The 16361-nt window shown below is 35.5% G+C and overlaps 1 protein-coding gene across 1 annotated transcript; it reads left to right on the forward strand.

The window, feature by feature from the left end:
* The first annotated feature begins 4524 nt into the window (after positions 1-4524).
* On the forward strand, positions 4525-6316 carry LOC126585908 (expansin-like A2). Its single transcript, XM_050250490.1, has 5 exons — positions 4525-4731; positions 4868-4977; positions 5188-5366; positions 5659-5791; positions 5892-6316. Exons 1-5 carry the CDS (start codon positions 4617-4619, stop codon positions 6135-6137), a joined length of 783 nt encoding a protein of 260 aa, XP_050106447.1. The 5' UTR covers positions 4525-4616; the 3' UTR covers positions 6138-6316.
* The last annotated feature ends 10045 nt before the right edge of the window (positions 6317-16361 follow it).

The raw sequence follows: 16361 nt of genomic DNA on the forward strand, positions 1-16361 counted from the left end.
CTATAAAAAAATCAATATAAAAAGTTAACGTGGTTAAATCGCAACCGTTCAAATAAAAGATGATAGAATGGGAGATAATTCTCCTCCATGTATATTTCTGTCCTTTATTGGCTATTAATTATTCTCTTAAAACAATGTATATAATTCTCCATTTTCCAATCAAATCTCTTCCCAAACATCCTGGTGGATTATCTCGTATCCAGAATTTTGGCACATGTGCATGGTCCATAGGGCATGACTTGACTTTGACTTAATTTTCATATTAATTTTTAGGGTATATTATATAAAATTACCTCAATTATAGATGGAATCATAATTTTATACCTTATATTTTAAATATTACAATATTATAACTCAACATATATGAATTCGTTGAAATGTCAGACATCCATTAAATTTTTTGTTATTTTAGTTTTTAAATGATAACATGGCAGGACTGGAACCCACTCATTTGCCACTTTGAATAAAAAATTAATTAATTAAAAATAAATTACTAATTCTTATTTAACAATTAAACTTAATAAAAATAAAAAACTCTCTTCATTTCCCCAGAAATCGTCTCCTCCACCTACTCCCTCCTCTGTCCCCCTTCTTCTTCATTCGTCCCCTTCACTCCCTCATCCGTCCCCCTTCTTCCTCGTCCACCCGCCGTCTTCGAGTCCACCGATTCGGATCAACAATTTCGTCATATCAGATCGGCACATATTCAATCTGTTCGACGGGAAAGATCCGGTGTTTTGACTCCCTCCCTGGTTCTTGTGGAGGTTGCGACGAAATGATCTGGCTACGACGTCGGCGAGCACATACATGTCTTCTTCGGCATCAAAATCAATCCGGTTTTCTTTGAAACGGCAGTGGATCGATTCGAATGATGGTTGGGAGAAATCGAATGGTGGTTGATGGAGAAGCGAATGGACGGAGACGGAAATGAGAAGGTGTAGAGGTTGTTACGCATCGGGAAAGCGAATCTGTAGCAGTGGTGATCTTGGTATGAACCCAGAAAATGGGAAAAAGAAAGAAAAAAAGGGGAAAGAAAAAAAAAATTGGACTGTAATGAACTTCCATTCTTCAATTAATATTATGGAGGATTTCGAAAATCCGGAGTTCTGGGCGAATTTTCAAATGGCCACTTCTTGAATTTTTTAAATTTTAATTTCTCTAATTTAAAAAAAAAAATTCGGAAGCCCCAGTCGGTGATGGGATTTGAAGAGAGGGAAAATGATAAGGGGATGGTTTCTAACGCTTAGTTTTGTGAAATCTTAGTGAACTGATGATGATGAAGAAATCAAATTAGTTTTATGTAAAGACTGTTGGAGCAAGATGAATTGGGTCTGGTTTTGCTTTGCCATCAAAACCCACTTATTTGGGGTCTGGTTTTGCTTTGCCATCGAAGGACGAAAATTAGCTGTGTTTAAGGAGGACGAGGAAGAAGGGGAGCGGAGGAAGGAGTGATGGGAGGAGGAACGGGGACGATTTCCAGGGAACAAGGAGCGCTGCTCAATTTTTCCAGGTGCGGCGGAGAGAGGGCGTTGAGTGAGGTGCAGAATGGCAGCGGGGAAGAAGGGGTGGGTGGTATCTGGGTTTGGGTTGTTCCTGGTTTTGGGTTTGGGGAAGACGGGAGGGGAAGAAGGGGTGGGTGGGGGGTGGGGGAATAAGGGGTGGGTCCCCATGTAAAAAAATATTAAATAAATTTTTTTTTAGTTTTTAATATTTAATTAATTTTTTAATAGATAATGGGCCTCATCTTAAGCTAACAGAAGAATTGACAGACAAATTGACAAAATTTGTAAATGAGGTATGACATTGAATTTTTTTAAAGATGAGGTATGAAATTGTAACTGGCCTAATAATTAAGATAGTTTTATATAATTTACCTTAATTGTTTATACAAGTGAAAGTAATATATATACAGGCCCTTTAAAGGGAGAATCCCCATTTTTCAAAAAAAAATAAAAACACTTTCTTGACGGTTAGATTTGATTTTAATAAAACTCTGACAACAATCTGATAACATTTGATTCAGCGAATTCCTCCACATTGGGCACATGTAAATATAAAACCCGCCCATGTAATCTGGAGCTTTGCTCGGTTTTCTTCACATGGTTTGTGATATTCCGAAGTTGTACCCAAAAATTAGAAGCACCATTTTCTTTTATTTCAAGGTAAATTAAACACTGTTCGATAACTTACAATTTATAACATGATACGAGTCATATTATTTTTATAAAATTCACGGTGTGAGGCGTGCAAAAGCAACTTGTTTTACCAAAAAAAAAAAAAGGTTTTTACACATACTAACTACAATTAATCGGTAAAAAAAATTGAACCGTTACATATAAATTGAATCGCTACATATAAATAAAGAGTCATTCTAGTTAGAAGCACCAATCTCATGCAGCTGGGAGCAAATATATCTTTGATTTGATGGTTGACATTGTAGTGGCATACAGCCAGAGCACTGGGGAAGCCACAATAAGGGCTACTCTAGGCTATAGCCCAAGTAGCTTTTGTGAAAAATAAAATTTTACATGTAATTTTTATTGATTTTTTAACGTAACCCATTATATATTTTTCATTAATCCAAATTCTCTCAGTTCAATCATTTGAAATTATATAATACAATTTACAAATCGTCTCTTTTTTTTTTACATCCTTTTTTTTATCGCTTCTAATACATGTACAAGTTTGGATTTATTTAAATTTTAACACGTATTTGTTTAATAACAAAAAATTTTGGCTCACATTGTGAAAATTTTCTTAAGCTAGCTGATACTGTGAAGAATATAGTATTAATTTTCTTTGTTTATAAATTTTTAAATTTTTAAACTAGCTCACCCAGTAAAAAATTTCTAACTTGGCCATTTAACGAGAGAGCCCATCGTTGTAGCCTTGTAGGTGACGATGAATGATGATGAAAAATGAAGCTGTTTCTTGAAAAGGATGGTTTGAAATGAATACTCTCAAGCTTTTGAATGAAAAAGAAAACATTACGCGGTGAAAAGCCGGTAATGCAAAACAAAGGAAACGTTGTGGTTAGCAACTTAATTAGCATTTTAAGTCCTTGAAATTAGAAATTGAACCGTCATTTAATGTAATTATTTAATGTTAAAATAAGTTTATCTACAATATATACTTATCATTCACTTATATTAGTCCATACGAATTAAAAACTCTATGCACAAGACGGGAACAACAGAAAAGTAATGAATAATTATTCATAACTTTTGTAAATTTTATATAGATTTTAAAGGAGTTTTTGAAGCTTTGGTATCATAATTCCTTCGTATTCATACATTGCTTCGCCCCTAATTACGTGACCATGTTACAATGCGATGAAATAATTTCTCTAAAACTTCTCAGTTTTTATCACCATCAAATCAATTAATCTACAAGAAAGAGGTCCCTTAATTCCCCTTTGCTATATACTAATATATAGCAGAGTTAATATATGAGCTGTGATAGACTTGGCAATATTCATTTCTTGCTGAACAAGTGGGACTTGCTTAGGTCTAAATTTGTTCTTATCTTTCTCCACTCACTCAAAAGGAATCAAAATCATCATATTCACCAAACTTTTATCTTCTCACACGTTTCTTTCCTTTATGTTCTTCCATTTCCTTTTTCTCCTTTTTTTTTCTTTTGGAAAAAAATTGCTTTTTATTTCTTTATTTGGGGGCCATGCATACGCATAAGCATTTCTATGATCACAAAGAAAATGCCAAGCTTCCTCTCTCAATTACATCAACTTCTTGATTCATTTGAGTCATTTGAATTCCAAAAATAGACCCCAATATGTTATTAAAACCCAAAAAACAAATTTATATTAGATGCTTCATTTGAGGATAATGCTATTTAATTTGTATTGGTGGCTTGGCCATTAGAGGATAGGTTTTTTTCTTTGACCAGGTTGAAAGTCCGAACAAAGTTTTTATCGAGGTCCATGTATGCATACTATCCTCATTTTATACGTCTTTCTTTCAAATCAATGAATGTCATACTTTTCTCAAAAAAAAAACAAAAAATATAAAAATGACACAGTTTTTATCGAAGCCCATGTATGCATACTAATATATATAAACATTATTTTAGAATGAATGTTTATTAGTATTTTATACCATAATATCCTTTTCTTCCCATTTTCAAAAATATATGAGATCGAATATGGAGAATGGAAATAATTATGAGAACTGTCCTCAAAGTTGAAAAAGTTTGTCCCCCCACAAAACTATAGGGTTCCACCATGTAGCCCGCTGAATTGACACAGAAGTGCTTAGGCAGATCAATTCTCATGTTTACATACAACAAACAAAGACCAAAAAGAGTCGGTGCGATTTCCCTCTGTCCTGCATTTCAGCAATTGCTCGTCTCTTTCCTTGCCATCCTAGCGCTTCCCACTGCATCTCAGAATCCCAAATCAAATCCCAAATAAGAAAATTATAAAATAAAAAAAAAGTCCATAGTTTTGTTTAGCACTTGCTGACCTGTCCTCCATACTCCATAGTCCTGCACTCTCCCTTTCTCTCTGATAAACTTCGTCTCTCCCTATAAATTCCACTGCTTTCTCTTCCTTTTCTCATACCTTTCTGAATTCTGATCAGAAATTTCAAAAAACCAAAATGTCTTTTTTTATTTGCTTCCTCTTCTTCTTCCTAATCTCCTCTGCAACTGCTTGTGATCGCTGTGTGAAGCAATCCAAGGCATCCTTTTTCTCTACATCCTCTGCACTTTCATGTAAGATCATGATCAATCATTAACCTCTCTTCTTAATCTCTCTACCATTTGTTTAAATTCAAATTTTGATTAAAACCCTGTTAATGATTTTGTGAATTAAGATATGGGTTAATTTTGTTTCGTGGATTTGATGCAGCTGGGGCTTGTGGGTATGGCTCCTTGGCCTCGGGATTTAGTGGTGGACACCTTGCAGCTGGTGTGCCTTCCCTTTTCAAAGGTGGAGCTGGTTGTGGTGCATGCTTTCAGGTACCAAATAAACTTTAAGTCAACTTTCTTATTTTACATCAGGCGTAATAGTCTAAACTACTCTATCATGCGAAATGAAAATTTCAAACTAGTGCAAGAGGTGTCGGACGTCCATTATTTTAGCCAACTCGCCTAACCAACGTCTGTTAATTTCTTGTTTAGGTGATTCAAATTCTATCTGCATTTTAATGATTTGGATTTTGTTGGCAGATGAGATGCAAGAACACAACTCTTTGCACAAAACAAGGGACTATAGTAACTTTGACCGATCTCAATCAAAGTAACCAAACAGATTTTGTTCTGAGTAGCAGAGCTTTTGCGGCCATGGCTCAAAAGGGTTTGGACCAACACATTTTGAGACGTGGCATTCTGGATGTGGAGTATAAGAGGTAACCATATCCCGAAAGATTTAATCAGAAACTTCCTTAGTTGATCAAAACTGGTAGGCCAAAATTAGAATAAAAAACTAGATCAAATTGGCTCATCCAGAAATTCATAAAGGTAGGTTTTGATCAACAGACCCCATTAAAAAAAATAATTGTGTTGTGTACCAACATTTAAATAATAGGTCCTCCCAGACAAAAAATCCAGGCACATTTATGCTAGTAACGGTAAAAAAATGTACCCAAAATTAAAATTATTTTATTATTTTACTGAAATTTTGTCCATCTCTTGCAACAGGGTGCCATGTGAATACAAGAACCAAAATTTATCTTTACGTGTGGAAGAATCAAGCCAGAAGCCACATTACTTAGCAGTAAAAATTTTGTACCAAGGTGGTCAGACAGAAATTGTAGCCATGGATGTTGCTCAGGTTAGCCAAAAATTTCACGTATTACAGCATTGCAATTCCACATTGTATTTATGTTATCCAACCGTACTTGTTAACATTGTGTGTGTGTGTCTTTCTTTAGGTTGGATCTTCAAATTGGAGTTTCCTAAGTCGAAACAACGGGGCAATTTGGGAAACGAGTAGGGTTCCGGCGGGGGCGCTACAGTTCCGGTTCGTGGTGACGTCTGGGTACGATGGGAAGACGGTTTGGGCACCGAATGTTCTTCCGGTTAATTGGAAGTCTGGGATGATATATGACACAAGGGTTCAGATCACTGACATTGCGCAAGAGGGGTGCCCTCACTGTGATGATGGGAGCTGGATATGAGCTTAAAGAATGTTTGTCACTAGTTCACTATATACACATACAGTTCAGTATACACCAAAAGTTAGATTTATTTGTCTACTTTTTTTTTTTTTTTACTAGAACTATTAACTTATGAGATGTAAATTTCATGTTGCCTACAGTAACATTTTATTTAGGCTGTTTTGCCAATTACCACCGAACTTTATGGCCATTTCAAATTTTTTTTATGGTTATTTAAAAAATAATATAACGCAGGAAAGCCTAAAGAGAGAGGCAGCCCAAAACAACAAAATAAAAGTACAACCAATAAGAGAAAATACAAAGGATATATCAAAAAAAGAATACAGCCCACAACGGCTTCCAAACAAAAACCCCTATACATGGAAAAGAAAAATTGTAGCCTCCACCAAATTAATCGCACCAACATCACAAAACCGCCTCCAAGAAAAAACAAAGCGCTAACAAACCAAATGGGCGAAGGAAAAATGGTGGACAGGCCACCCATGCAATAAACGCTACTATACTACTTGCAGTTCAAAAGCCACCAAACACCGGAGTGCCTATCGAAAGAGATTTGTAGATGAGCCATCCTATGAGTCGGGTAACATAGGTTGATGGTTGCAGATTAGTGAAGGGGAACAATGTATGAAGAGGAGAGATGCATAATAAATTGAGGCAAAAGCTCAAAACAAAATCAGGTCATCTCCAATGGAGAAGGAGAAGGCTAAAAGTTTATATACTAAAATATGGCTCGTTTTGGTAAAAAACCGACCTTCAATGGAGAGTTGGGCCAAAAGTTTGTGGAACCCACCAGGCCAAATGTTGGCTAAAAAGCTACCGGACTGGCTAATTCTAGCAAAGTAGGATTCTCTCATCTCCTAAGAGAAACTCCAGTGTAGGAGCCCTCCCTCCAGGCTATTCACTATTTAAACCACCCAGTGAACAGTAAATGCCATTAATGAATAGTGCATTCCCCTGGCAATTGCCTTTTGCATCTCCACCCCTGCACTGAATAGCCCTGGCAATTGGCAATAAAATATTATTATTTTTTATTTATAAAATAATACATAATAATTTTATTTGTAATTTCGGATAAGATTTTTAATCATTCTCGTTGCGCCACGTGTTATTATCCGAAAAGCCAATAGCAATAAAAATTTTGTATTTTTGTATTTATAAAATAATTCAAAAGAATTTTATTTGTTATTTCGGATAAGATTTTTAATCGTTCGTTGCGCCACGTGTCATTATCCGCAAAGACAATTATTGGTGATGGATTTCTGATAAGATTTTTAATCGTTATGTCAAGGCACGTGTCATTATCTGAAAAGACAATTATTGGTGATGGATTTCTGATAAGATTTTTAACCAATCACGTCGTGCCACGTGTTACAATCCGATTATAATCTTTGAGGATAGATTTCCACCAGATTTTTAACGAATGACGACATGCCACGTGACATTATCTACAACCTAATCCTTTCTAAATCCTCCATCCATCCTCATAAATCTCACACCAATTTTCTCAAGATCTCTATCATTATTCATAGTTTATGCTTCATTCTTCGCCAAAATCCCTATCATTATTCATAGTTTTTGCTTCCTTCTTCACCAAAATCCCTATCATTATTCATAGTTTCTGCTTCCTTCTTACAATGTCCACATTTCTCGCAACTGCATCTCATTACCCGTAATCGAATCATGAGTAACTTGAACCCAACTAGTACACAACGCAACATCTTCAAGAAGCGTCCAATTCGTACCTGCTTGAGTAGTCATTTTGTTGGAAAAAAATTGGATTGAAACTTTGAGAGAAAGATAGGAATGTGGTTGAAAGTAGTTGAGAAAATACGAAATTATGGTGTAGGGTAGAAGATAATGAGAAGGTATTTATAGAAAAGTAAAATCAAAATTTTTTATAATTTTTCATATTTTTTTTCGGATTTTTAAGAATTTTTTACTTTTTATTTTATTTTTATTCACCTAATTAATCTCTGCCATTGGATTTAAAAAAAATTAAATTCGAACACTCCAGATTGTGCCACGTGTCACAACGGTAACATTTTAGATTTTTAAACTGTTTTTTCTTTTTTTTTTAATTTACAAAACCTAATAATGTGGACCGTTGATCTTAGATCAAATGGATGAAATTAAATGAGATTTTTAAATGTTTTTTACCGTTGGAAATCCAACGGTCCATAAAATAGGACCGTTTCAATCGAACGAACATGGGGAAGCCACGTGGCTTCCCCAACGGTAACAATTAAATTGAGCGCCGCGGGCCCCAGGCCTGTTTTTTTTTTTTAAGACGCGCGCCCACGCGCGCGTGACATGCAAGCGCCTGACGCAACCCTTGGGCTCTCGGGCTGGCAATCCTTGACAGGCCTGCTCCTCGGGCCTCGCCTGTCGCTCGGGCTTCCCAACGTTGGAGGTCATCCCCCCAGCAATTTGTTACTGTTTGGAGGCCTGGCCCCCGAGCAACCTCCCCTGCTGGAGGTGCTCTAATCTGTCTCCCCTTTCCTCCTATCCTATTTAAACTGTTACGATTAAGTTACATCAACATCTTGTTTTGAATTTTTTTTTTATATAGAGAAAGAGACAAAAAAAAAGAAGTGCGAGAGGAAGGGAGAGAAGGAGATGAAAATATGATGAAAGAGAATTCTACTTCAATTCTAGCCACCCGCCCAACCCGTTTCTTAGGGCCCATTTGCCAGCCTTTAATACTTATTCAAATCCAATGGTTGGATTTGAAAGGATCCAACGACAGGGAGAGAAACATCAGTGCGTTGACATCAGCATGCAACACAGCTGATGTCATCTAGCCGTTGAATTTTTTTTCAGACATAATTAAAAAAGAAATTTAAAATTTTCTATTTTTTTCCCTATAATACCTATGGTATTTCTGCTCCCTATCTAACTTCATTTCATTCCAATTTTTTACATTTTATTCACCTCAAACACTCTTTTCATACACATCCCTCTCTAACCTCTTCCAATCTTCAAGACTTATAGGTTAACCTTATTTTAATATGATAGTTTAATTTAATTAACCAATAAAGTTAAAAAAAAACAAACTTAAAAATAATGAATTATTAAGAGGCTATGTTTAGCCCATTTGGTTGAAAATGGTATACAAATATAGTCTGACATTGTTTATTTAAAAAAAATCTCACAGTGCTATAATTCTATATTGAGTTATGTTTAGTCTCTTCAATTGGAGATGACCTAAAAATAATTGAGGAGTTACCACCGATGATCCCAACCAAAGAAAGGTTGGCCCGCTATGGCAGTGGAGCTTTTCCAAAGAAATATTGGAGCTAATATGGGATGATAGTTGCTGTTATCTTGTAAAGTGTAAGGCAACTTCATTTTTTTAATATCACCCAGTCAAACTCCAATTCCCACCCCCCACCCCCCCAAAAAAAAAAAAAAAAAAAAAAACCCAATTTGTGAATTTGAGTTTCAAGTCTTTGTAAAAATGTCATAGGGTTTGGTTTTGGATTTGTCATATACATAGCACGAGACATGCCTAAAATAGTCAAAGTTGAAAACGAAACATACATGGAAGCTCTGTAATGAGACAGTTCTAAGTTATGGATGGATGGATGGATGGATGGATGGATGGATGGATGGATGGATGGGTGGGTGGGAGCTGAAAGTTGAAGTTAGGTACGGAAGGATCCTCTCGGAATCATTTTGGTGAGGATCTTGGAGATCCGTAAATTGTGTTCGTTCATGATACATCGTGCAATCAATTTTTGTTTGTTTGTATTTAATTTTAAATAAAAATATTTAAAATAATTTCTAATGATGAACAAATATGATTCACGGATCTCCGAGATCCTCACAAAGAGGATCCGGTTTCGGGAAGGACAATTGTAACCTATAGTTATCTTATATTTAAAGGAAAACTTCATTTTAATCCTTGGCAAAGATGACTTTTATATTAAAACCATGAGTAAGATCACAATCTAATTTTAATCCCCATATACATTAATAACCTCATTTATTAATTATATTTTGATTTTTTTAATCATTTCTCTCTTTCTTTCTAATTTTTAATGTATTAATTTTATTTCATTTTCATTTTCATTACATTTATTGTAATATATTTTGTTGTAAACATTTAGATAAATTAATTTTTGTTATACAATATATTTCGATGTATTTTGTCTTCTTCATTTATGACACACCTCGAACGGAATTGAGGCATGCTGGCCACCACCCGAAGGTGACGTAGCCAAAAGGAAGGTGATGTATAGAATATGGATAAATTTAAATCAAAGTTAGACTTTATTTATGCTAATAAAGTGAGTGCGCAGTAGTGGGAAGAACCCATAAAACATAATTAGTCAGAGCATAGATGACAATACGACATAAGTAGAACAGTCGAATCTAGTTAAGGTACTTATTACACAACTGGAAATAAGCACCTACATTTATTTGGGAGAATGTCAGAATCTCCAAAGTTCCCTTGTATGCCACAAAGGATTTAGCTAACTAAGTCTTGGAGGGGCAAAAAACAGAAGGTGTGAGTGGGCAAAAACAAAGGTTCAAGAAACACATTTATTTTCTAAACTTACTAACCCCTCGTTGTAAAACATGTATAGTTTCCAAAAAATCATACTACTTATAAGTATGAAATCAAAGGTAATTCAACAAAAATTCAAGAAACACACAAATCATAATATCTCAATTGTGGCATAAGGAAATCAAGTGCTCATCAATCTATGCTAATACACGAGTTCATGCAGGGAAATTCTGACATGAACATGACTGGTTGTAATCATAATATATGCTCTAGTATTACAATCATGTGAAGACTGGCACTAGGTGCATCACATACAAGTCCTAGTTGCCTATTGTGACCTAGGACAGGACTGGCACCTACAATGGATCCAAAGTGAGCGTGTGGTGCGATATGAACATACAGGTGAAGCCTGGCCCTGGCCCAGAGCAAGTACTACACCAATGTGAGCATGCATGATGAGCAGGTAAAATGTATATGAACATGCCATGACAATTTATAAATCTCAACAATATAATAGCACTTTTAAAATGAAATAAAACATGGCATGATAGGCATAATGTTAATCCAAAAGCATTTGTGGAAACTATAAAACTTTATATATAATATATATAAAAACAAATGCCCACTCACTGATACGTAGTCGGGTCGTAGCCTCCTAGCCTTACTTGACCTCGTATCTCATCGGGATAATTCTCTCCTATATGTGAAACAATTATAGTAATTAATTAATTAGGACATACATGAAAAGGCTAGGAAAATCCCCTATAATTTGCTCAAATGGAGGATTTAAATATATGAAAACATTTTACGTGACGTCACGGACCCGTACACATCGACCACGCGCTGCCACAAAGCAGCACGTGCCTTCACGCACCTCCATGCACCTCCACGCGTTGATAGCTTGCGGCCACGTGCAGGTCACACGCATGCATGCTGGCAGATTCCAGGAGAATATTCCATTAACACTACTACAAAATTATCTATAACTGGTGGTTCAAAAACCGATAAAAAAACGTATATTACTGTTGGATTTTAAGCAAAATCCAACAGAAAATGGATGCAGTGGCGGATATAATAAGCGACAGAATTGCCTGCATCATGAAATGAATTTTTCGACAGAAAATACTCTAAAACCGATAGAACTTGTGTCGGTTATAACCGATAAGGAATATATTAATAATAAATAAGACCATTTTCTGTCGGATAAAACCAACAGAAAATATATAAAACATACAAAAAATATAAAAACTGACATAACTTGTGTCGGTTATAACCGACATGGAATATATTAATAATAAATAAGATCATTCTCCGTCGGATAAAACCGATAGCAAATAGATGAATAATAAAAAAAAATATAAAAAGGACATGACAGCATTATCCATTCTCATTCTTCTCGTCATTCTTTTTCTGCTTGGAATGACCCAACATGCTTGAACCAGATTTTGCAGCAATGAGCTAATAAGGTACACCATATTCTTCACTTCCTACAGTTCATCCTGAAAATACAAAGAAATGAGGATCAAATCGGTTGACCATCTCCAGCCATTGATTGATGAAATGGCGAAAGGTATGATTTGGCACCATGGATGGATCGTGAAGCTTTTACATTGTGACAGGACATGAGAGATTACTTGAGGAAAGCCATTTTTCAATGCTCGACTTGTTGTAGGTTTGGCATGTGCAAAGAGTGACTGGATCTTTGAACAAGTCCACACTGATTGGGCATTTGAATAGATGGGGAAATTCTCATTTCTTCAACTTGTTCTTTCATATATGGACAATGGATGAAAACCCAACTCGAACAAATTTACAAATGTGTGTGTGTGTGTGAGAGTGGGGGGCGGGGGGAAGAATAACATTACCAGGGGGGAAGAATAACATTACCAACATGCAAAACATGAATTAAATCATAGGTGGAAGCATGTGGAAGGACTTATAGCGCTTTGCTTGTCTCTGTGCTCAAGGGCTTGCATAGCTTCTGCCTTATTCACCCATGGTGATTGAAGCGAGAAGGAGAAGGAAATGAGGAGAAGAGAAAAGTGGGAAGGGAGAAGCACCGGCGCAAGGAAAAAGATGGAGGGTTTTATTTTGGAATATTGTCATTACTGTCGGTTAAAACCGATAGAATTTTTTTTTTTAAATAAAAACGGACATAAAGTTTCATTACTGTCGGTTATAAATGACAGAAACAAAATGGTGGCAAAAATCCCCCCAAAATTCCCCCCCCCCCCAAATTTTGTTACAATTTTAAAAAATCAAATAATAATTGTTTGGTTTAATAAATAATATGTATTTAAATAGAATACATTTTTAAAAATTAAATAAATAATTGTTTGGTTTAATAGATAATTTTTACACTTTTGGTTTAATATATAATAACCGATGTAAAATATGCAATAAAGAAACAAAAAGAGAATTGTACAATGAAAATGTCATCACACAAACAAAATATTGTCTAATCAATACTTGAAAAACATAAATAAAAATTTAGCACAAATTACTTTTCCCACTTCAAAATTTAGGCAAATTTAAGAGAGATATGCATTCTATGAAACTAGTTTCCATGATCTAACCATCAAACTTGTTTGTAGATACTACAAGATTGCATACATAAAAAATCGCAAAACAAAAAACATTCAGAGATTAGGTAACAAAAAAAAAGTTTTCGCCGGTTATAAACGAAAAATCACAATTTAACGTTATTTTAGCTCCGATTTTGATGATTTTTTACAGCTACACTCCTCGACCCTATAAAAATGCATTGAATGAATTTGATCTTCAATTTAAAATATTTACACTAGTGGATACCACAAAATCTTATTTTATACTTAATGGAAGTAAAATATTAACTCTAAGTGTTTGTTTAATCTACCGTTTTGACGCGATATGCATCCTATGAAACTTTTTTCAACGATCCAACCGTCAAACTTATTTGTACACACTCTGAGATCGCATACGTAAAAATCACAAAAAACAAACATTCAGAGATTAGGTAACATAACAAAAGTTTTCGACGGTTATAAATGAAAAATCACAATTTAACGGTTTATTTTAGCTCCAATTTTAATTATTTTTTACAGCTATACTCCTCGACCCTATAATAATGCAATGAATAAATTTGATCTTCAATTTAAAATATTTACACTATTTTATACTTGATGGAAGTATAACATTAACTCTTAAGTGTTTATTTAATCTACTGTTTTGACGTGATACACATTCTACGAAACGTTTTTCAATGATCTAACCGTGAAACTTATTTGTACACACTCCGAGATCGCATACCTAAAAAATCACAAAAAACAAACATTTAGAGATTAGGTAACAGAACCAAAGTTTTCGACGGTTATAAACGAAAAATCACAATTTAATGGTTTTTTAGCTCTAATTTTGTTGATTTTTTATAGTTACACTCATCAACCCTATACGAATGCATTGAATGAATTTGATCTTCAATTTAAAATATTTACACTAGTGGATAATTTTTTATACTTAATGGAAGTATAACATTAAGTCTCAATTTTTTACACTAATGCATTAACTCTTAAGTGTTTGTTAAATCTATCAATTTGATAGGATATACATTCTACGAAACTAGTTTCAACGATCCAACCGTCAAATATGTTTGTATATACTCCGAGATAGCATGTGTAAAAAATCACAAAAAAAAAACATTCAGAGATTAGGTAATGGGACCGTGAGTGAAAAAAAAAATTTAAACCATTTGTTTATTTATTTATTTATTTTTAATCAATATAACATTTTAAAATATGAAGCAAAAGAATTGAAAAACTTACAAATTGAGGGGAGAAGAAGAGAAAGATTGAAGATGAAGAGAAAATGAGTAAAATGGAGATGAGGAAGAAAATGAAATCTGAAAGAACAATAAATTGAAAAGCGTTTGGCGTAAAGTGAATTTTTATTGGTTATAACCGACACAATACTAAAATAATAACTGCCAGAATACTAAATAAAATAATCAATTTTTATCGGTTATAACCGCCGCCATTAACCTAAAAATCACCACCAGTAACTTAAAAACCACCAGAATCTGTCAAAAATATTTTTTTTGAATTCAAAAATACTGTCTGTTATAACTGATATGAGTTTTATAATATTCGCCAGTAATTATCCGCCAAGAATGTATGTCGGATATAACCGACAAGATTTTTCTAATATCTGCTAGGAATTTATGTCGGATATAACCGACATGATTTTTCTAATATCAGCCACTAATTAAACGATGTATTGGATATAATTTATCCAACAATATTTTTCTAAATCCGCCACCATCATCCGCCACCTAAAACTAATATTGTAGTAGTGTAACTCTAACGGATGTACCTAACGGTGTCAATAACAGTGTGAGAATATTCAGTCAACTTTAACGGAATATACTCCTTCTCCAACTTACCGGTCACCGTCGTCGCCGTCTGGTTTGCTCGAATCTAGAAAAGTTGGCCGGATTTTTGTAAAAACTTTAAAACTTCATATCTTCCTTATTTCTCAACCATTTTCGATGTACTTTATATGAAAATGAAGCTTGGGAAGAGAAGAACAAGATGGTACCTTTTGAAAGTCTAAAAAGTGGACAGAAATGGACTGAAAATGCCTCGAAGATCTCGGCCCTAATCCTAACATCCTAAAGCCACACGTCTACATGTTGGCTTGACTTCAAACTTAGGCTAGGGACTCCAGGGAGTTGTGTAGTTGCTTCTAAACCTTCCAAAACCTAGCAACTTGAACAGAAAGTCGCCGGATAACCTACACCCGAGTCAGAGGTCTATGTTTGAAGCTCAAAACTCGGTCATTTTTTAATCGGCTCGTATGGATGGACTCGTGGGGATGAGAGGAGTACAATGGTGGTGATTTGAAGTCCGATCTATGATGTTTGATGATGGTTCTTAATTGTTGCAGAGAGAAGAGAAACACGACATGAGAGAAAGAAGGAGAAGAAGAGAGAGAGAGAGAGAGACAGTTTCTGATTGGACAATAGAGATAGGGTTTCTGATTGGGTGGGAAAAGTGAGGAAAGAAAATTGATTGGTTGGTGAGATAAGGTCACGAGACCAGTTTTTAAAAGGGAAATGATTCAGATTTTGTACAATTTAAAAGTATATAAAAACTGGTTCACCTTATCAAAAATAGTGTTTCAACACTAAATAATTAGCACACACGTGTACAATTTTACTCGTAGTTAACGTACTTTAACTGTCACATCCCGACCCAAGGCGGATCACTTCCCGGGCCCGCTCTACTACCGTAGCACGATATTGTCCGCTTTGGGCCCCGACCACGCCCTCACGGTTTTGTTTTTGGGAACTCACGAGCAACTTCCCAGTGGTTCACCCATCATGGGATTGCTCTGGCCTCCTTCTCGCTTAACTTCGGAGTTCCTACGGAACCCAAAGCCAGTGAGCTCCCAAAAGGTCTCGTGCTAGGTAAGGATGAGAATATATATTTAAGGATCACTCCCCCGGGCGATGTGGGATGTTACAATCCACCGTCTTTAGGGGCCCGACGTCCTCGTCGGCACACCACGGCCAGGGTTAGGCTCTGATACCAATTGTCACATCCCGGCCCGGGGTGGATCACTTCCCGGGCCCGCTCCACTACCGTAGCATGATATTGTCCGCTTTGGGCCCCGACCACGCCCTCACGGTTTTGTTTTTGGGAACTCACGAGCAACTTCCTAGTGGTTCACCCATCATG

The sequence above is a fragment of the Malus sylvestris genome, chromosome 10, assembly GCF_916048215.2.
Source record: "Malus sylvestris chromosome 10, drMalSylv7.2, whole genome shotgun sequence".
Classification (NCBI taxonomy): domain Eukaryota; kingdom Viridiplantae; phylum Streptophyta; class Magnoliopsida; order Rosales; family Rosaceae; genus Malus; species Malus sylvestris.